This window comes from Stegostoma tigrinum, chromosome 10 (genome assembly GCF_030684315.1).
Source record: "Stegostoma tigrinum isolate sSteTig4 chromosome 10, sSteTig4.hap1, whole genome shotgun sequence".
In the NCBI taxonomy this organism is placed as follows: domain Eukaryota; kingdom Metazoa; phylum Chordata; class Chondrichthyes; order Orectolobiformes; family Stegostomatidae; genus Stegostoma; species Stegostoma tigrinum.
Window position 1 is genome coordinate 40,681,338 of NC_081363.1, and position 23,023 is coordinate 40,704,360.

A 23,023-nucleotide genomic window follows, 5' to 3' on the forward strand; every position below is an offset into this window, starting at 1 on the left:
GAATGTTATTAAGTATATCATGGCTGGCTGCAAGCAAACGAGAATAACTTCTTTGCAAATTTACTATGTATTATGTGTACTAATACTGAATAATAAACATTTTTGAATAAAATTTAATTTGAACTTATTCACCATTTTCTTTCTTATATGAAACTTGAACTGTTCAAGTTTTTAAAAAAATGATTATGCCTAGTGTTTTGCTGGGGAGTTTTTGGCAAGCACTTGCCATTATTAGTGTCAGGTAATGATGAACCATGTTTATATGTACACAGTGATTGCATCCAGACTTCATGGAAAAAAAGTAGTTTCCTTCTTCTCAAATATTAAACAGATTTAGTTTTGTCCTCCTTCCTATGGTTTTGAAGAACCCTAACCATGAACTACATAGAAACTAGAAACAGGAGTCGGCAGTTTCATCCTTCTAGCCTTCTCATTCAGTATGACTACAGCTGAATGTCTATCTCAACATCACATTCCTGCTTTCTCTCCTTACCCCTTAATGCCTTTAATATCTTGCAAGGGAGAGATTGAGTGAGTGAGTTTGAATTTGATTTTTGATTTTGATTTTTGTTTGTTGTAAAGTAGAGGTCCCCCCCCGCCCGCCCACCTCAACCCCATAACTAAAGCCAAAACACCCAGAGAGGCTCACCTTGCCCTATAATCTGTTATAAGAAGTGTGAAAAGTGGTATAACATGTCTCTCACCCCAAATCAGTTATAAAGGAGCGGTTAAATGAAATTAACTCCTGACTGTCACTCTACAATCAATAAATAACAATTTTTAATTATCTAATGCTGACTGCAAGCAAATTAATGAACCGAACAATTTGTGTTTAACTACTAACTATTCCTGAATAAAACAAGATTTTAATGGAGAAATAATAGGAACTGCAGATGCTGGAGCATCTGAAATAACAAGGTGTGGAGCTGGATGAACACAGCAGGCCAAGCAGCAGCTTGGGAGAAGGAAAGCTGAAGTTTCGGCTTAGACTCTTCATCAGAAAAAATGCTGTTCCCATAAGTACAAATCCCGCCTGTATAAAATGTAAATTAAAAAAAAATTAATTAGAACTTAGTCTTTTGAAATTTACAGCTAGGTTATGTTTTCCAGAATGTTTTGTCTTCTCTGTTGATCTTCGGTCAGGAACACCCTCTCCATTGAATTCTTCTCTTAGGAATATTAACTAAGAGTACTGCGGTACCTTTATTTAGATGATGCTTCTCCAAGAACTGAGAGAACTAATTTCCTAAGCAGATGGCAGTTTGCTTTCTGCCAATTTTGCAACTATCCCTGTCTTTATATGCTTGATGACATCAAGTTTCTCACAATATGATTGGTCCTATGTTGTCAAAACCGTCAGGTTTAAATTTTATGGAATGCTAGTATCGAAGTGCCTGATTTAAATTAATTGGCTAAAGCATCAAACTCCTCTTGATAACAAAACAAAACTGTGCCTTAGACTGTTAACTATACTACCTTTGCAAATGTTACAGTTCAGATGCTCTGTGCACCAGTAAACCGCCAAGCTGCCCAAGGACACTTCTTTTCTCTTCAAGCCTAGAAAAAGCACAATCTTTTAAGGGGACCACACACTGCCTTCTCCCTCTCCATCATTTTACAAACATCAATATTTTAAAAATGCCAAATTCGAATGTCCTGCCTTCCAATTCAGAAGTACCCTACCCAACTTTGCAACATTTGAATGTATTTGTGATTGTAAATTCCACAAGCTGACTTTCCTCAGTTAAGAAATGTTTCCTCATCTCAGTCTGAAAGTGAGAGCCCTGGTTCTAGTCGCACCAACTGGGGCAAACATCCTCTCTGCATATAGTCTATTTAGCTGGTTAGAATTTCGTATGTTTTAATCAAAGTCCCTTTGATTTTTTTCCAAACTCTAATGAATACAGGTTTGATCAAACTACTCTCCTTGTACAAGAGTCTTGCCATCCCTAGTATTAGTCCAGTGAACTTTTGCAGCACTTCCTCTATGACAAATATGTCCTGTCTTTGGTAAGGAGCCCAAACCTGCTTGGAGGGCCCCAGGTGCAGGTTTTCCAAGGCCCTGTAGATAGTTTCTGCTCAACCTGTTTGGTGATGTTATAGGAACACCTCTGCAGCAGGTGCAACTTGATCCTGGCTTCGAGATAGGGACACTCGCTATACCCTTAGCTTACTACTGGTTTTCCATCCAAGTTGTAACCGAGCCTGAGTCTGCTTAGTTTTTGACATCGGGTGTTTTCATGTTGGTATGGCAAAACTAAGGCCTTTTATAAATGCAGCAGTTGACACAGTTCTGACAATCGGGACATTGCCAGAATTAGCCCTGATCTGTTCTGAATCAACTGATAGCAGCTATATTTTGAGAAGAATCAGTATTGTTTGTAAGATGGAAAGTGTGAAATTGCTTTGGGTTTTTAATCGTGCAGGAAAATAACAAGTAAATAAACTGACGTGGGGTGGTTGAGTGGGTACTGCATTGCAATCAGTGGAGATACTTCACACTGTAGAATATCTAATCTGACAGTAAATAGCTTTATCTCTGAAATACAGACATTTTGGTGAATTGTTAAGAATTGGTACCAGTAAGAGTCATTGGTTATGAGAAATGGTCATGAGCCTTTAGTTAAAGTGTTTAATTAAGAGAAATCAACAAAAAAAAGGACTATAGGAAAAATATAGGACTATTTTATTTAAAACATTTATTCTGAGGCCTGAAATAATAACTTCTAATTTTTTGCTAGGTACCTGTATTTGGATGGAGAAAATCATGTTGAAATTGAGGTTCCACGAATTATAAGAGTTCAAGTGCTAACTGAAGGTTTTACTCCTGGAGGTAAATTTATGAACTAGATCCAGGTTGGACAAATAGTCGATTTCAGCAGTAACCTATACTTTATTTATGATAAAACTTAATCTGCAGAAATGCCGTTTTTAAATTGTCAAGCACAGATAATTAGTACCTGGGTGGACCTTTGTATAGTAATGGTAAATGGTAGAGTATGATCTTCAGAAGGAGTTTGCCATGGTTTGAAGTCCCACCATCAACTAGATAAGTTAGATTTGTCTTGTTAGGACAATGCCTTGGAGGAAGAAAAGTTGCTATGTTGTCAATTACTGAGGTGTGGAGTAATGATAGAAATCCATGCACTGGAGTAACCATCCCAACTAAAGCATACATCTGAGACTGGATTTTTGTTTTCAATTGAATTTAGTTAGCTGCTTTTATTACATTATTGTAATGTAGTTAGTAGTGTTTGTATATTGAATTGGAAGGTGGAGCTCATATTTTCCTGATAGAATGGCCTGAAACTAATCCTTCTTTTCAATGCCTGCTGCTGCCTATCGTCTTGGTACAGAGAAAGATATTCACACTTACACCAGCCTACTGGAGAATCCGTACATTACAGAAGGTTAGAAGTATGATTGTCATCTTTGCCAATAGCTCATCATGTGCCCATCTCCCTATATGTGGCCTTTAGGAGCTTGGCTTGTCATTTACTATATACTTAATGCCTTGCTGTTTTATTTCTGTGAGCGGTGTTGCATGAACGTTGAGCTGTTGTTGAGTTGTTCTTGCTGACTTCGTGTTGTAAATTACAAGGCAAACTCCTTAATGTTTTTTTCTTTCCTTGTTTGCTTTCGTTTGCATATATGTTTAATAACAATCAGAAATTGCACTTTTCCTACTTTTTTCTATACCGTGTTAACACCTGCGCTTTGACTCAATATGTTATAATCTAGTCCTTTTTGTATATCGTTCTGAAAGACTGACAGTTTTGCAGTTACTTTAGGCTATTTTGAAAAAATTTTAAATGTTGAACCAGTCATGTTGCGGATAATTGGAAAGTAACCACAAGTATTTTTTAGGATACTACAGTTTTTTGTGTGATTAGATGTCATTCAAGGATGTACATTCATCATGGTCCATTGAGTTGCTGATTTTTCACCTCTGCCTTGTGCAGAGTTGACCACTTTCAACAACAGTTCTTTTCATAATCTGGTCGAGGTGGAGTCTGGGGCACCCAGGTTTCCATTGGTGATTGATTGCTACCCAGCACCAATTGAACAGAGTTGATGCTGAGTGAAGAAAAAAGTCGAAACAATTCTGATGACCTCTAGTTAAAAGTCCTTTGAACTTGATTGCGATGTGAGTGTGTACTTGGAAGAGGTATTAAAAGTTTTCCCACTGTTTTTACATGTGTGTATCCTTTATTTGAGAAAAATAGTTAAATATTAGTGAAAATAGTTTGTTTTAAAAAGTGTTATCAAGCTGACATGTGCTCCGCTTTGCAATTATGTTTCTTTTGGTGCCGCTTGTCTATCCAGTGCATTCAGTTGTACATTGTCATTCAGATACCAGATTCCTCCTTGTTTTTTTAGCTTGAATGAATCACTTGTGTCACACAAAATCTATTCAATACTTCAACCATATTTTATACCAAATTATGTCTCAAATCCTTGTAATGCCTACCGTTATTTTGTAAACACAACTACATACCAAACACACTGAATCACAGGAAGCAGTTCTGCTGGATTTCTCTTGAGATTGTTATTTGTATATTTTGCATTTTGTCATTGGGGGGGGGGGAAAAAAGCACATAAAACTAATGTTATTGGAAGTAGATGTTGTATTTTCTTGGAAAGTGGATATTTGGGAAATATTGGGTGGAATGATGCAAAGAAGTAATTTAATAGCTGTTTTTAACAGAATTTTAATAGATATGATTTCATTTGTACCATTTCAGGTGGTAATACACATGCCACAGGGATGCTTGTCCAGTACAAAACTTTAGGTTCCCAAGAACCAAAACAACTGAAGCTGAGTGCATCTGATGATTTCAATAGTAACAAGAAAGTGTCAGTTGGCTGGTTGGCTGCTATGCATAAGGTAACATGTAACAGATCTAGTAGAATAGTTTGTCAAATTTTTTTAAACAAAAACTGGTGGAGTCTTTCAATTTAGAATTCTACTGTTATTAATTTTAAGTATAGCATTTTTGAATATAAAATTAGTACAGGCATTGAGGGATAAACGTCCTGAAACAAGATTATGCATAGGACACTTGCTTGACCTCCAATTTATCAATTAGTTGTATGTTTAGGAAGATGTTCACTTGATCCTCACGACAATCAAACACTAATAATCAAGTGCATTGAATTCAGGTTTATACATGTAGGTTATGGTTGCACTTTTTCAAAGTTAACACCTAAAGTTGATTTAAAGAGTAGAGAGGTCAAGATGGTATCTGTTTTAAGAAAATGAGCATCATTTGCTCTGTCAGCTGCGGAGCTGTTCTGTTTGATTCTTGAAGGGATGTGTATTTCTAAAACCAATGTTGCATTGTCAAAGGTGCTACCTTTCAGGTGGCATGTTAAACCAAACCCCCAAACTGTACATTGAGCAGAGTTTAGAAGCTCACATTGGCATTATTCTTAAAGTGTAAGGGAATTATTCTGGGTATCCAAGCCAGAATTTATCCCTCCAATACTACCAGATTTTCTGCACATTATGTTGTTGTTTGAGGTTGTTGTGTTTCCTAAAGTAATCCATTAGCTGTAAAATACTTCGGAATATCCTGAGATCGCGAAAAGTGCAAGAGAAATGGAGGTGTTTTTTTTTCTGTCCTTTATTCACTTGTCATTTGGATAGAAGTGGCATTATAAAGAATGTTTTCTCCTCAATCTCAGAGGGATATTCCTCCTGCTTGAATCAAACTGAATCAACCACTACCTGGATTTGCACCAATCTGTACTTCGGTTGTGGACACTTGTGTTGTCAGTCACTGACTCACTTCACATGGAGTCTTTACTGCAATCAGAATGGACAAACACTTGTTTCAACAATCCTGGCTATAAATGGGCAATATTGCCAAAGAAAGAAATAATGAGCAAATACTGTACACTACATGTAGCAAAAAATACTTTCTAGATGGTGTGAAGTTAAATACAATACATGCCCAAAGAGACATGGGGGTTCTGGTGCATCATTTTTAAAATGTCTCAAACAGTTGCAGAAAATAATCAGGAAAACAAATGGAATGCGAGTATTTATATCTCAATAGCTAGAGTACAAAGATGCAGCAGTTATGCTGCATTTATACAAAACTCTGATTAGACCCTACCTGAAATACTGAGCAAATCTCAGCACCACACCTTAGGAAGGATATATTGCTCATGAAGGTAGTACAATGTAGGTTTACAAGAATGATACCTGGACCTCAGGGGTTAAACTATGAAGAAAGATTATGCAAGTTAGGCCTGTTTACTCAAGCATTTTATGGGGTGATCTGGTATAAGTCTTCCTGATATTAATCAGGAAAGACAGAGTACATAAAGGTAAACTATTGCCACTGCTTAAGGATTCTATGATTCTATAACTAGGGGACATAGTCTGAGAATTAGAGCCAGACTGCTCAGGAAAAATGTTAGGAATTAATTCCACGTATAAGGTGTTAGATAGTTGGAACTTTTTCTTCCGAAAATGGTGGTTGATGCAGCATCAGTTTTAAATCTAAAAAATTCTTGTTATTCAAAAATATTAAGAAACAAAGGCAGATAGATGGAGTTAGGCTGTAGATCAGCCATGATCTTATTGAATACTGGAACAGGGTTGAGGGGCTGAATGACCTCCTATGTTCCTAAAAGTGACAACTTGGCCTGTGAATTGGTTGTTTTCTTACAAGCTACAGTCAGATATTTGTATGAGTGAAAACTAATGATGCTGTTTTTGTTCTATCACCTACCCCCAAAATGCATATACATGCACACCCCGCCTCCCCCGCCACCTAAACCCAAATCCTTAGGCTGCCAAGCTTCTGTATGAATCAAGAGACCAATAACCGTGGAAAGTATCAAGATTTAATGTCACTCTGAAGACAAATGGGAAGAAACAGCATTTTAACCAGTTTTACCCAAGTGTTTTTTTTGCTCACTGCTTTGATGTACAGTGAGGTTTTCTTAATACTTTTTGTATTAATGTAATTTTCTGAAAACACTTAATGCAACAAATTATTCAGATTTTTTGGTGCATTGAAGTATTCTCGAAGTATGGTGCAATATGTAGAATTTACAATGTCTTAAATGTAACTTTCACAGGTAAATTGAACTTTGCTAAGTATTTTTGTTAAATCTATTTTTATCTCTAACTGAAAGCTGCAGTGTAAACTGCTAAAATAAAACACCTTTTTGTTACAGAATGCAGTTCTGATGTAGATTGCTTTATTTTATTATATCAAAAGTATATAAATTTATAAAATTGGATTAAGGAAAGTGGAAAATAACTACGATTTGCATTTAGCTTCAGAAAAGCTTAGACTGCAGCTTTGTACTCAGCGGGTGATTTTTGCCTTTAGTGATTGAGGGAAAAGATGATGTTTACATTTTAATTTTTTGGCAGGAAATGCTAAAATCAATATAAAGTTACTTTCACTTCAGAAAGGCAGTGTTGCTTGCCCTTTCCATCAAAAAATGAAATTTCATTTTGGCATACCAAAGGATTTGTACATATCTAATAATTTGCATAACTGTGTCTGTTCTTGTGCTCATACTGCAACTGTGTGATAATAAATAGGTAACAATTTCAAATAGTCTTGATAATCAGTGATTATATTTGGATGTAGTATGAAAATATCTATGGTGGCTATTTAGAAATCAAACACAATTTTTACATGATTAAAAATAAAAACTTTATGCAAAGTAACCTAAACTCTTAATTTCAAGTGAATCACCAATAAATGTAGAGGAGATGGCTCGTAATATGGTAGATAGCTGAGGAATAACAAATTTGGAAAAAACTGATACTGATGCACAAACCAATTTCACAGTGACCTTTTCTGTTTGTGTGAAATAATTCTGAAAATATTAGCAACACAGTTTGATTTGAGAAAGGGAGCGCTCATGCTTTGTAGTGTAGTTTAGTTTCCTGGACCAAATGGGTGTGAAACGGCTGGTTGTGTGGAGACTTGATCTTAATTGAATGCCTGCACTATCAGTTCATTTATTCATGTTTTATGGCCATCTTGGATTAATGTACTTATTTGAACAGCTTCTGTATAAAATTTATCCTTACTCAATAAAACAAACAAAAGCCTGTGCAGGTGCTTGTGATGTTTTTAGTTGGCTTCAGTTTGTTTTTGACTTTGGAACCCTGAAGGCTTGATAGCAATGGGATAGGTAGACTGATGTCATTGCTAGAATTAATGCTCTTCTGTCCCTTCTTAAGTTGTTTGATCTGGAGAGAGAGCAAAGGATTGCTCAATCTGTCACATTTCAATGCTTTTCCTTTCTTGGGTCTGAAGCAAGAGATTTTAATTTACTCCTGTCCTTTTACTTAGGTTTCCTTACTGAGGTAGGCTTAAGTGTGTTACTGAAACCCTGACTTAGAGCTCTCGCTCAGCAAAATCCTTAAACAAAATCAAAAATGGGGTTCATCGTATACTTCTGTAAATTGCAAAGGGAAGTACTTTGCAACTCCATGCCAACACACAGACACGTTGTGTGGTGGTGGTGGTGGGGAGGGGAGGGAGAGAGAGAGAGACTAGGTTTTGGAAATTCCAATGAAGTCAATAATTCAGGCGATCTACAATTCCTCCAATGTGTCCTTGGGGAGCTGGGCCCAGTATTTTCCATTCTTAAGCAAAGTTTGGGATTTTACACTGTCTGCAACTTGAAGACGAAGACAAAAATCTGCCAACAGCACCAGGAATCCTGCTTTTCTACTGGCCAACTTAGAATTTCAATTCTGTATTTAACTAATTCCACCAAGCTCTGATTTTAGGCATCTTAAAGATCTACATTTCAGTTGCTGTATCATAATGCAAAATTTCTTAAGCATAGATTCTAACCCCCCCCCCTCCGCCGCCAACCTTTGCAAGGTGAAGAGGTAACAAAGCATTTGTGCCCATTTTAAAAATGTTTGTGTTTTCCTTTGACCCAGTGCTGGTTTAAAGAAGGCAGCTTGCGCCTCAGCCTCAGCTGGAATGTCCGCACAATTCAGGGGATTCAGAAGCTTCTGGAAATACAACCATGTGATCAGCCCTCAGCCATTTTAGAAGTCCAGAAAGGTTGTTTCTTTAAGAAACAAGTTAAGCACCAGAATACAGTTTGATAATGGGGTGGTGGAATTATCTTCACCTCTTCTGACATGGATGCAGAGTTAGAAAAGAAACAGCAGACCTGACCCAAAAAGTCACCTTTCCTACTCCCGATGCAGCCTGACTTGCTGTGTTCCTCCAGCTCCATACCTAGTTATCACACTCTTAAAGCAGCTAACAAAGTTATTTCCTGCAGTTCATTCCCAGTCACTGAGAACTTGTGTAGGTCTTGGCAACTAAGTTTGAATGACAAAGTCAAATTCTAACTGTAAAAGGGTTTAATCTCAAGTTTAGCAACACTCAACTCATAATAAGCCTTGACATCTAACCAAGGCTCATCTTACAAAGTGGTGTAGGTTAGATGGGTTTCAGATTGGTATGGCAGGTCAGCACAACATCGAGGGCCGAAGGGCCTGTACTGTGCTGTAATGTCTGTAACAGCCCTAATTGACCGTGGCCCAGCTACTTGATAGATGTCAACACCGCTCTCCCAAGGACTTACCTGTGATCCCTGGACTGGTTGGCCTTGACATAAAGAACCACCTTTTTTTCTAATCCCAAAACTGTATGGACACAAATCCTTGGACCCTGGTCACATCAACTATCCAGACTAAATCAGACAAGTCCTTTAGAGTGTTACTGAAACCCTTTACTGCTTAGTGTTCCCTCACTCCATGAAGAATTGATCTCCTTGGGCTTTCACACATGGTGATTTGATTGAAGCATATGCAGTGCATTTGCCACACAAACTGTCAGCACATGTATGTACAATATCAACATAGTATATTGCCGCTCAGCAGTGGGCTAACCTCAACTGTTCAGCGCTGACAAGGAGCCCACCTTTGTGACTGCAATAAAATGTAAGCCAGAGGTAAAATGTATCCAAGAACAAAGTAAGTGGGGACATTAGGAAAGCAAGCCATAAAATGCACCCCTGTGCATTAGATTAACGTGTATCCCTGAGCATAGAGTGGACTGGCAGGAGGACTGCAATGTCAGGTGCCAGTGAGCTCCAAAGTACATTAGTGAAGTGCTGAAACATCTTTGGAGGTAGTCGAGCAGATGTTTGCCAATGCTGATTTCCTATGAAGGATGGAGGTGATCCCTGGTCATGCAGATTACAAGACGGTGAGGAATACGCCTTAGCATGAAGGCCTAGAGAAGCATCTGGCAAGATGCATCGCCCAGAAACTGCTCTGACTCTCAACTCAAATTGACTCTGTCAGCTTCTCACCAACGTATGGGAGAACTGTAAGTTGCATAAAAATAATGCAGATTAGCTAATAAATTGTCATCTGTTAACAAGATTCAGAATTCACCCCTCAGGGAAAATCTAACCTTCTTTTCCCCAATGACAAGAATCAGATTTTGTAATTCTGTATATTTTGCCATTGTTCACCCCACTCAAGGGCTGGGAAAATTCTGCTTATGATCGTAATGCTGAAACCACATTTCTTTCTAATACAACTGCAAAACATAACGAACTTGCAGCTGAACCTAAATGTTGGACTAGATTTTTGACCAAAGCTGGTGCAAGTTTGATGAGAACCAAAAGAATCTTGAATGAATGATCTCGCAAACACTTGCTACATTCTCTATTCAGTTGGAATTGAGAGGAGCCTATAGCCTAGCTTTCTAAGAATGGAATAAAAATACAAACATTTCTAGCATCTTTGTGGGAACAGTTAATTTTTCTTTCAAGTTGATGACTTTTCATCAAAGCTTATGGAAGTGTTGGTGTGTCAGGTTTGAAGCAAGAACAGAGGTGAGGGAAGATAAGAAAAAGGAAGATGTGTAATGGAATAGACGATAGGAGAGTGGAAAAATATTAGGACAAATAAAGAAACAAAAAGGTGAATTAGATGAATTGTAATTGAGAACAACAATAAACTGCTGTGCAGAAAAGACACAGCTTGGTAAGAGGCTGCGTTCTGAAATTACTGAACTCAATGAATCCAGAAGGAAGAGTTGATGCCATTCCATGAGCTTTTTCTTGCAGTCATATAGACTTAGTTTTGTGCTTATGACATTGTGAACTGAAATGGTAAAGAACTGTTTCCAAAACCAGTCTGTAAAAGGATTGCTGCATGTTTTGAAAACCAGATACGTACAGCAAACATTGTATAAACACTTATTTGATCAATAAGTAATCAAAGTGGTTGCAAACTATTTGGGACAAGAGGTTATGACCGATGAAGCAAGGTGGCAACAAGTTGATTGGTTTATGGGCTGATGACCAGTCATCAATGACAAAATCCTCCTGCCTATCAACAACCTTGTATTTGGCTCTCAGGTAACTGAACAATGTGGGGCTGTGAACCAAGGGGATGGTCAGAGAAAGAAGTCTGCAGTCAAAACCTATTTTCAGCTTGAAGAAAAACCAGTTCATCTTTCCTACAGCAGTTATTGTAAATGTGGGGTGATGTCAGATACATTTTAGAAGCGAAACAGCAGAAAACCAGTGGAAGCACCCAGAGAAAGACAAACGAAATCATTCTGACCAGCAAAAGAATCACAAAGATCATTCAGCAGCCTGTGAATAGGAATTACTGAACTGCCTCCCCCACCAACTATTTTGTCCCATCTGTTTGCGTGAGTGAGCGAGCGAACTCAAACAAAAAGAAATCACCAAATGATGTCTCTGACCTGCTTCAGAATGTTATATTTAAGAAAAAACACATTGCAACCTGAGCTCTGTGCCAAGGCAGCCCCCATAAGTCTCTGAGAGGGCAACGCAATTTGACAACTTCAACATGTACCACCAGGCCAGCTACCAGCCGGCAAGTACCCAGGAGCTGCAAACCTTTACCGAGCCTTACTGTGTGGCCAGAGTTCAGGCCCCTTCCTGCTATCTTCCCAACGCAAACAGAAACTGTTTCGGTCCACCACCTCCTCAGTTTTTGGTGGCAGCTAGCTCTCCCTATCCAATCAAGAGGGGTTGCTTAAGCTGTTCAGAGCCCATACACCTACTTGTCTCAGATTGTCACCACCATCCAGAATGCTATCACGATGAAGATGACCCTCAGCCGGATCTATCAGTATGAAGCTGCAAACATCCACTTCTACAAGAACAGCAATAAAAAGAAAATGTGACCAGTTCTGGAATTTTCAAGCACAAGAAGTTAGAGAACCTCACTGGGTCTGGCAGCATCTGAAGAGAAAAACATGGTTAATATTTCAACTCCAGTATGACTAAACCGTCACAAACTGTCCCTGAATGACTGCTTTCAGATGGTACCCAGGGGTAAGAATGATCCCAGTGCGGGGTACTTAACAAGATATACCTGCCTTAGACAGGGGTGCAAAGGCAACCCACTAGATTGATTCCTGGGATAAAACGGTAGTTATATGGACAGATATCTAGTTGACCGGACATGGTCTCTGAAGTTGAGGAATGAGGTACTTATTGAAACACAAGGTTCTGGGAAGTTTTAACAAGGCAGATACAGAGATAGAGATAGTAGGAACTGCCGATGCTGGAGAATCTGAGATAACAAGGTGTAGAGCTGGATGAACACAGCACGCCAAGCAGCATCAAAGGAGCAGGAAAGCTGACGTTTCGGTTGAGAATGAAGAAGGGTCTCCACCCGAAACATCAGCTTTCCTGTTCCTCTGATGCTGCTTGGCCTGCTGTGTAGATACAGAGATGGATTCTTTCCCCCTTGTTGGAAATTCTAAAGCACAGGTAAGTAATCTCAGGATAAATGTGCAGTCATTTTAAACTGGATATGATTTCCCCTCAACTTTCACACCCCCTCCCCTGCCAAAAACCCCTGCAAATCAGAGCATTGTGAATTTTTTGGGAATCTCTTCTTCAAGTTGCTGTGAATGCTCAGACGTTGCCTATTTTCAAGGTTTGAAATAGATTTTTGGATTTTAAGGAAATCACGATATAAAGGGATTAGATTGAGTTTACTAAATAGAGGAGCAGGATCAAGGAGTTCCGTTTACAATTTTCTAACATTTTTAATACTTACTGATGCCAAACTCATACGAAGTCTGACAGATCAAGTGGAGAGACAAACGTTTTCTAGCATTATTTACGTTTATTCGCCAGAAATTGCAATGGCAATTAGAAACTCCACTAAACCATACAATAAATACAATTTAATCTGTTTATAGATATCAAGATATTAATCAATATCTAACTATTATATGAGCAAAGATTCCGTAAGTATGAGAAATCCAATTTCACTTCTTGGATTAGAATAGAAGTTTTTTGGAGAGAAAGTAAACTACCAGTAAAATAAGATTGATGCTGGTGTTCATCATTCAGATTACAAGGAATAACTGGAGAGGACAATGCAAAGTGGGGGGGGGTGGGCGCGGCGGCAGGGAGGACAGCAGGGCCTATAAAGCAGGTCTGATCCAACAAACATTAAAAGTTCATACACTATCCACCATTTCCTCATAGAACCAATAATATTGATAATGTTCAAGAAAAACACGATATTCCACTCAGACAACTCAGGAAATTCGAGCATGACCCAGCGGACTACATCAAGGCCTTAAATCATAAAAGATGCCCCCTGTAGCTAGGAATGTCCTTTTCCCTCAAGGATTTAGTGTAGTTTGTCTCAGCAGTCTGTACCAGAAGGCAATGACTTTTAAAAAGTTGTATTTTCAGGTGCATAACTTTGTCCACGGATACAATATTCAAACTCGAGATGCTTATGGGTCAGGAGGCCAGCGTTAAAGTTCCACCTACTCTAAAGGTATGTAATAACATATCGGAACAGGTTTTCACCATGGACGTCCAGCCTCTATACACCTGCATTTCCCATGCAGGTGGCCTAAAGGCCTTCTGCTTCTTCCTGTCCCGCAGGCCCGACCAGTCCCCCTTCACCGACACCCTCATCCACCTAGCCAAACTCGTCCTCATCCTCAACTTCTCTTTCGATTCCTCCCACTTACTACAAACAAAGGGGGTGGCCATGGGTACCTGCATGGGCCCAAGCTGTGCCTGTCTCTTTGTAGGTTACGTGGAACAATCCATCTTCTGTACCTACACTGGCCCCAAACTCCACCTCTTCCTCCATTACATTGATGACTGCATCGGCGCCACCTCGTGTTCCCATGAGGAGCACGAACATTTCATCCACTTCACTGACACCTTCCACCCCAACCTCAACTTCACCTGGACCATCTCCAACACATCCCTCAACTTCCTGGGCCTGTCTTCATCTCAGGCAACCACCTAGAAACCGATGTCCATTTCAAGCCCACCAATTCCCACAGCTACCTAGAATACACCTCCTCCCACCCACCTTCCTGCAAAAATTCCATCCCCCATTCCCAATTCCTTCACCTCCGCTGCATCTGCTCCCAGAATGAGGAATTCCACTCCCGTACATCTCAGATGTCCTCGTTCTTCAAAAACCACAACATTCCACTCCCCCCCCCCCCCCCCACCCCCGCCAGTGGTCGATAATGCCCTCAACCGTGTCTCCCACATTTCCTGCAACTCATCCCTCACACCCCGTCCCCGCAATAACCACCAAAAGAGAATCCCCCTCACCCTCACATACCACCCCACCAACCTCTGGATTCAACACATCATCCTCCGACTTTTCCACCATCTGCAATCCGACCCCACCACCAAAGACATTTTTCCCTCCCCACCCTTGTCTGCTTTCCAGAAGGACCAGTCTCTCCGGGACTCCCTTGTCCGCTCCACACTCCCCTCCACCCCCACCACACCTGGCACTTTCCCCTGCAACCGCAGGAAGTGCTACACTTGCCCCAACACCTCCTCCCTCACCCCCATCCCAGACACCAAGAAGACTTTCCACATCAAGCAGATGTTCACCTACACATCTGCCAATGTGGTTTACTGTATCCGCTGTACCTGTTGTGGCCTCCTCTACATTGGGGAAACCACGCTGAGGCTTGGGGACCGCTTTGCAGAACACCTATGCTTGGTTTGCAATAAACAACTGCACCTCCCAATCGCAAACCATTTCATCTCCCCCTCCCATTCCTTAGACAACATGTCCATCCTGGGCCTCCTGCAGTGCCACAATGGTGCCACCCGAAGGTTGCAGGAACAGCAACTCATATTCTGCTTGGGAACCCTGCAGCCCAATGGTATCAATGTGGATTTCATAAGCTTCAAAATCTCCTGTCCCCCTAATGCATCCCAAAACCAGCCCAGCTTGTCCCTGACTGCCTAACCTGTTCTTCCTCTTACCTAGCCCCTCCTCCCCCCTCTAGCCACACACCCTCATTCCCTACCTCCCAACCTCATCCCGCCCCCTCAACCTGTCTGTCCTCCCCAGACTGACCTATCCCCTCCCTACCTCCACTATCCACCTATCTTCTCCTCTATCCATTGTCGATCCGCCTCCCTCTCTCTCCCTATTTATTTCAGAATCCTCTCCCTATCCCCCTCTCTGAAGAAGGGCCTAGGCCCGAAACGTAAGCTTTTGTGCTCCCCAAATGCTGCTTGGCCTGTGTTCATCCAGCTCCACACTTTGTTATCTCAGATTCTCCAGCATCTGCAGTTCCCATTATCTCGGATACCATTAGAATTCTGATCATTGATTAGATAGAATGAATGTAATTTACAAAATGCCTTTGTTCATGCCATTGTATTTTATTGTATACGTTTACATTACACTTGTTAAGCAGTGTAGTACTAACTATGAAAAAATTACAGTTCAGTCACTTAGTCATACATAATATAGCCCACAGTTATAATCTTATACATCACAATATTTACATTCAATACTACCCTGTGCTCAGTTAACAGAACTGCTTGTTAGGTAAAGGTTAGATATGAAACATGGTAAACAAGCCAAAGATTGTTTTGTTATAAACTTATCATTTGTTAGAATGTTTGCCTAGAACTATTTCAAAATGAAAACTGTAATTGGAAAAAATAAATGAAAGATTCTTTAATATAGAAATATACTTGAATACTTATTTTAATGAAGTGCTGTAGTGTTTTGCACCAAAATGTGGTGAAAGTTATTGCATCATTTCCATAAAATACACACATTAATAGATGGCAATATCCTCTGGTCATTCGTACATCCACCATTCCATTAGTCACATACACTGCACTTACTTCATACAACTCAGACAGCGCACCTTGCCTTACTAAAATCCTTGTTCATCTCACATTTGCAGCATTACTATGTTACTTAAATTTTTCATGTCCAAGCATAAATTCTTATATCCTTTAACAGCTTTAATTACCACAATACCAAGTCAAACTCTGCTAGTTCATCCACACTACCTTTCAATAAATTACAACTTCCTTCTTGAAACCAATAAAATTTGCATTTAAACATTTCCCTTACCACCACTGTCAGCCAAGCATGCCACATACTAACAATACTGAGGTCAAGTGGTTTTCAGATAACACCACTTCCTCTGTTTTGTGTGTGCGCGTGTGCATGTGTGTGTGTGAATGAGTGTGTAAGAGAGAGAGAGAGAAACAGAGAAATGTGCAGGCCTGTTCATACATGTTCTAATATGACTGTTCAGGTCTAAATGTGTGCGCATATGTGCACATGTTTGAATGCACACATGAAAGTGTGCTAGAATACACGTGTGTTCTTCAGATGTAGCAATGCGACTTTGTTCAGAGAAAAAGCACCATAAACTACTGCATATCCAAATCACAGCACGTAAATATCTACTTCCTCTTTTGGATGGGGAGCACTGCCAATGTGTCGTTCCAGATTCTGATCAGAAGAGCTCACCAATATTCCTAAGCCAGAGTTCGCTGCCGGGGCTTTATTCTCGGATACAACTGTAACAAGACAAAAATAATTAAGGCATTAGAAGGTAACAATATCACACACTCTGTATAACTGTGCTCCCTTCTTCAGTTGAAGGTTAATAGACTCTGAGCGATGGATGTTGCTATAGTCAATACTGTTCTGGATCTGGCAATGTGGGATAATGACCAAAGGTACATTACAGGAGATGACAACAAAAGAGATTGACTCAGAGCAAAAAGAGATTTTAAGTGACTATACACTTGGTCAAAGAGACAACTTAACAAGGCCTCAGAAAAGAACAGAGGTCGAAATATGGGTTTAGAAAGAAATTCCAAAACTTAGGATCCATACAGCAAAAAATACAGCCAGATAAAAGTGAATGATGCACAAATCCAAAGCTAAAGGACCACAGCATCTTTGTCGGGCTGTAATCCTGAAAGAAGTAGGGATGTGTGAGACCATACAGAGACTTGAACTCAAGGTTGGAAACTCTCAAATATTTCCCTCCATTTTACGTGACTTTAAAAAAAATAACCTAGAGCTCACCCAAATCAATCTTATCACTGTTAGTGTCAATAAAAGGCTAAATATATTCAAACATATTAATGAACTTTCTCCATTTAAAGCCACCATTCTGAAAAGAGAAGGATAAATTTACAGCACAACAGAAACCAGTCTATTATCTTTGTGCCAGCAAGAAAAATGCTACCCAGCGTTATAGCTTATGGTGCCTTAAATGCATTACCAAATGCTTTTTAAATGCCTTTAGCCAATTTAGGATTGTTACTACAACAGCCTATATAGTCATGGTCTACAGAGGCTATTCTTGGAGGGCTAGTCACCTTTGCCCTCAAAGTGGCAGAATGAGATGACTGAAATCATGTGGGGTCAATGAACTATCAATATAAGTGATCTTAGAAAAAGAAACTGAAATGTCTTATATAGTTTATCACTGATTGAATATCTGTTAATTTAGTTTCCATGTCAATTATTTTTTCTTGATCAAATTTGGGTTTCCGTGTTCTCTCTCATTCAGCCTCTCACTTGATCATTCTCAATTATAAACAGTGCTCTGCATTTCCTGTCATAACATGATACATGAACTTATCTTGGCTTTGAAATATAAACTGATAATATTAATTAGCTATTGAACCTTCTTACATTTTCAGATTTTCTTCTCAGTACTAAGTTGTCATTACCTATATCAGTATTTATCCAAAGTGCTACCAATAACTTCAATTTTATCTGATCCATATTCATAATTCAAAGTATAGCAAAGAATATAATTACAATAAGTCTTGGTTTTCCTCATTTCATCCTGTAGCCATAATCTCCTGTCAGCCTCACACAGCATAGCCATAATTGTATCATGAGTTAAGATTATGGAGGAAAACTTGATGCTGCCATTTTACATCTTCAACTTGATATCCATTTCTAGGCCATCTCTAATCAGCAGTTTTGAAAAACGAAAGATCCATCAGAATCTTTCCAGTTACATAAACAATACCTTCCTTTGCCTCACTTAGGATATGTAGCAATTGAGCTGAATTATTCTAAAATACAATTTTCACTATGAAAATTAATGCACCACATAGATAAGCAGCACACAGAATCAATAACTAAAGCGTAAAATTCAAAGGTACACCAGTTGTTGATAAAATTTTTTTCCCCAAATTATGCTGCTCATCGACTTGTGTTTTCCAGGACTGGTGCCCAACTTGATTATTTACATTCTTCCAGTCTCTTTAGCTGCTGATCTGCTTGGCAGTTAGAATTATTTATGAATTCTTCGAATTTGCAGCATTTCAGCCTTTCCGCATGACATACAATGATACACCGAAACACAAAAATATATAGTGAAATACAAGAAGTTATAGACATGCAGAATATTTACACATTACTGACTAAAACAAACAGAATTAAAATCATTTCAGTCACACCACTGTATAATAATCTTAGAGGAGTGATGACACCATAGGGCTCCGAAAGGAGTCGCATATTTGGTAGGGTCTTCTGACTTCAACAGACTCCGCCAGCTTTAACCTGTGTCAGTCATTTTCATTTTGTTGGTGCTACTACAGCATATTGAAATAATTATAATTTTACAGAAATATGGATTATATTTACCCCTAACAGATTGCGAGGAACATAGCCTTCCTTGTCATTCAAACGAGCCCACCACCAGTCTGTTTCATTGTCATCTTTACGCCTCACGATTGTCAGAGGATCGCCTTCATGGAACGATAATTCATCGCTGTTCTTGGCCTCATAGTCCCACAATGCATAAACTACACCTTTGTTCATGACACCCATTTTTTCTTGTACTCCTATTGTGGATTGAACATAATTCTCAATTACCTCAGACTGACAAACATACTGCTAGTCACTGTACAAAACAGAGGCTTTAGAAGTTACTTAGAAGAACAAACACAAGTTTTTTGCACTCAAAAGTGGGTATTTAAGCATGTGTAGCTTTTAAAAGTTTACTGCAAGTATTTTATGATAATTCACAACAGTAACTATAAATATTAATACAATTAGATTTTTAAAAACATATCAAGTATTCTGTCAGGCTACTTGCCATCATGCATTCTTTTGTTTTACAGTAAGAGAATACGGTTGCATTACTTATGCATTTAAGTGCAAATGAATGTTATTCTATGATCTAAACTAAACAGGACCAGAAATGGTGCATTTTAAAAAAAGCTGCTTCTCCCTTCTTGAAAACAAATAAAAGCTTTGCTGTCAATTGGGAATCCGTCAGTTGCCTGGGAAAATTAAAATTTCACTGCAGGTATGTTCAAGTGGCAAACTGCCACCACTGCATAACCTGATCATCTAATTGAGGAATCAAATCAAACTGCAAGAACAGTAGGTTAAAATGAACACGATTATACATTTAAGTCTTTGTCTTTACAGATACTGACAGTAATATACTCATTTACAATTTTGTATTACATAAACTATTCAAAAGTGAGAAGAACAACAGCAGCAATATTTTGGGTGAATGCATTCGCTCGGAATTAATCTCATACAAGCAAATGTCCTTAACTGATGATATCCTCACTATGGCAAGCTTGACAGTGAAGCACCAAGCAGAGAATGAACAGGATCATAGAGAGATTTATGTGAATCAATCTAGATAGTGAGCACTGGCTCAATGTATGGTTACTGGATTCAGAATATTTGACTATGTTAGAGAAACTTGATAAAGAGGCCATTAACTACTGCTTAATTTACTTTATCAAGCTGCAGAGAGGGGAGTTGGATGTGTGAACAAAAAGTGATAAAGTTAAATACTTGCCATAAAGAAACTGTGAGCACTGTACAAAACCTTCTTCCATCTCCTCACATTTATCTGCTGCTGTTTCAACATCGCTGATAGTTGTAGCAAAAATAGCAGCACCGGATTCCACAAGCAGTTTACAGAGTTGGACGCTATTGCAGGAAGCAGCGCAGTGTAACGGTGTCCTAAGAAGAAAGTTATGCCATTAGGCAAATTGCAGACCAACACTATTCAGATAGGTTGAGTCGGTTACCTTAAGTATACTTGAGTAATAGGTGATCTGGTGTAAAAGCTGATCCCTGACTTTTGACTGAATAACGTTTTTTTCAAATATACTTTGTATATAATTTGACCTTAGGCTTTCATGAATATTTGAGGTAAATAAAGTATTTTTGGAATTGGTGGTCAGAAAAACTTAGAACTGGGGCCAAGGAAACAAGTTTGAATTTATGTTAATAATAAAGCAATAATATAACTAACTGCAGATTTTGGAGTGTATTGAACTAATCGATGCAACTGGAATGTGTAATTGACTGGAATAGAAAATAATAATGTTAAAAGCAAGATTGGATGCTGAACAACATGTCTGGAACATGACAAAAAAACCTATACTGGGAAAAATGTTAATAGAAATCAGCAACACTCACTGTTGCCATTGTCCTTCTCACTGGTTCCACCCAGCAAGACATTTAGGAAGAAGCCCTTGTCATTACAGTGGAATCTCTTGGGCTCTTTTTGAAGGGAACGGGCTCCTGAAAGCATGAGAATTGGTGGTCAGGATAGCAGCAAATGGTGAAGGGGCAATTGGAGGGGCCAGGAAGGGACAGGGTGGGCGAAAGAATCATAGAAAGGTGATGAGTAAGAGAATTTGGCAGAGGCAAGCAGGGTCACTGAAAGCAGAAAGTGTTGGGTAGAAGGGCTGGAAATAGTGATCATGAGAGTGAGGCAGAGAAGCTGTAACTAGGAGGGAGGTTCAGGAGAGGGAACTGGTGAATGACAAGATCAGTCAGGGAAGCAAGTGAGCTGGAAAGAAATCTGCGGAGTGGGAGGTCATGCAAACGACACAAAAGTGATAATCTCAAGGTGCATTATTATACACAAGAACATGAGATTTCAACCATTCCAAAAAAAGTCAATAGAAACAAAGTGTTGGAGAGACTCAGCAGGTCTGGCAGCGTCTGTACAAAGAACAGAGTTAACATTTTGGACCCAGATGCAGGCCTGCTGTGTTTCATTAGGCACTTGCGTTCAGATTTCCAGTATCCACAGTTCATTGTTTCATTTTACTCAAAAATATTAACTGTGAAGAAATCAATCCATTAATTTTTGCCTAAACACTTGATTATTAAGTGTCCCTCATTCTAATCCTTCTAAAAAAGGGGGAAAAAATACCCCATTTCAACAATCACCCTATCAAATACGAGAATTCATATATGAAGTGAAAGTACGTGAAGACCGCAACTGGTTAGAGAATGGCGGCAAAGGGGAAATTAGAAAGAAAGAAAATCAAAGATTATGAAATCTTAAGTGTAGTTTAGATGAACTTACTGTAAAATTTCACAATATAGATACAAACAATAAGAATAGCTTTACCAGTTGGATGGAAGACCAGATTTAAACATTTATTCATTATGTTTCAGTGAATTTTATGTTAGAACATCTCAAACTTACCATCCGTCACTATCTGCTGCATTTGCATTTACACCAAAATCAACAAGGAATTTCACAATGTGATGGTGACCAGCACACACTGCATTGTGTAATGGTGTAATCCCTTCATCATTAGGTCTACTGGGATCATTAACCTGGTCAAAACCAAGAAAAATAAATTGAAGGCTACACATATTAAGAAACATATTTTGTTGTCCAGGAATTTCAAATAACAAATGACAATACAAAAATTAATAGAAATGTTACCTCATAAATAATGCGCTGCACAAGATCAAATTCTCCTTCTAAAGAAGCATCCAGGAGTAAAGCAAGAGGATCGAATTTTACCCGCATCCCACAACCTGTCCTTTCTGAATCAGGTTTCTTCAAATTTGTACGTTTAATCTGAAGTAATCGTGTGATATTAAAAGGAAACAATCATTATCACAGCAAGAAGTCATTTTTCCATGGCTAGTAACAAAATTCATAATAGTCACTTCCAATGAATTGTCCCTCTACTCTTCAATACTTTTCCATTGAGTATACATATTTAATCATTGCTTTTTGGCCCAAAACTTCACCGCACTAAGTATATTTCGGAGAGATCGAACAGTTAAGAAGAAAACATATTGGTGAGACAGAACATCTGCTGTACAGTAGGGTCACATAGATGTAGAAGGGTTATCGTGTCAAAATAGTTGGATCAACAAGATAAAGATGGAGCTTGTAATACTGATCAAAGTCAATTGTGCTAATGACAGATCACAAAATGAGAGGGTAATCACTAATAACAGATTAATAGGAACCATGGAAGATCAGATGGTTATAATTAATCACCTTGCGCATAAGGACAGAAGAATAAATGAAAAAAAGGAATGAAAGTCACTGAGGAAAGAACTGAAGCTTTCCATCTTGCACTCATCAGGACAAACAGAAGATTACACCAATCTGAATGCTGCTCTACACTACTTAACTACATTAACAACCAATTTAAGATCAATTAAGCTCATAACATGGCTCATTTACAATTGTTGGAAAGATCTATGTTCACATCTAGGGACCTGTTCCTTGCAAATACATGGAATATGTTAAAGCCTTTATCTTCAATGAATTGTCCTACTCAGCAACATGCCCTTCTTTTGAGCAATATTCAAGGAATAGAAACAGAGAGGATAGGAGCAAGAAGAAGAAGGGGAAAAACACTAGATATCAGATCAAAAGTATTGTATTCAAAGGACAAATTAGCAGCCTAACAAAAAACAAAA

The 23,023-nt window shown here is 38.8% G+C and overlaps 2 protein-coding genes across 14 annotated transcripts in view; one reads left to right on the forward strand and one right to left on the reverse strand.

Annotated features, from left to right (window-relative positions):
• Positions 1-8,089, forward strand: part of zfyve21 (zinc finger, FYVE domain containing 21) — an 18,677-nt gene extending 10,588 nt beyond the window's left edge. For 4 of the 6 annotated variants that reach the window (XM_048538264.2, XM_048538262.2, XM_048538265.2 and 1 more), the window contains exons 5-8: positions 2,742-2,833; positions 3,357-3,410; positions 4,746-4,888; positions 6,804-8,089. In XM_048538264.2, the coding sequence (XP_048394221.1) occupies positions 2,742-2,833; positions 3,357-3,410; positions 4,746-4,888; positions 6,804-6,839 (325 nt within the window). In that variant the 3' untranslated portion in view covers positions 6,840-8,089. The other 2 variants (XM_059649126.1, XM_048538263.2) reach the window with 2 other exon arrangements.
• Positions 8,090-15,667: 7,578 nt separating this feature from the next.
• The window catches only part of ppp1r13bb (protein phosphatase 1, regulatory subunit 13Bb), a 105,408-nt gene continuing 98,052 nt past the window's right edge, over positions 15,668-23,023 (reverse strand). For all 8 annotated transcript variants that reach the window (XM_048537612.2, XM_048537609.2, XM_048537610.2 and 5 more), the window contains 5 exons: positions 22,026-22,163; positions 21,780-21,913; positions 20,127-20,293; positions 18,950-19,149; positions 15,668-16,851 (listed from right to left, as the gene is read on the reverse strand). In XM_048537612.2, coding sequence (XP_048393569.1) covers positions 16,810-16,851; positions 18,950-19,149; positions 20,127-20,293; positions 21,780-21,913; positions 22,026-22,163 — 681 coding nt within the window. In that variant the 3' untranslated portion in view covers positions 15,668-16,809. The remainder of the gene's footprint in view (positions 16,852-18,949; positions 19,150-20,126; positions 20,294-21,779; positions 21,914-22,025; positions 22,164-23,023) is intronic.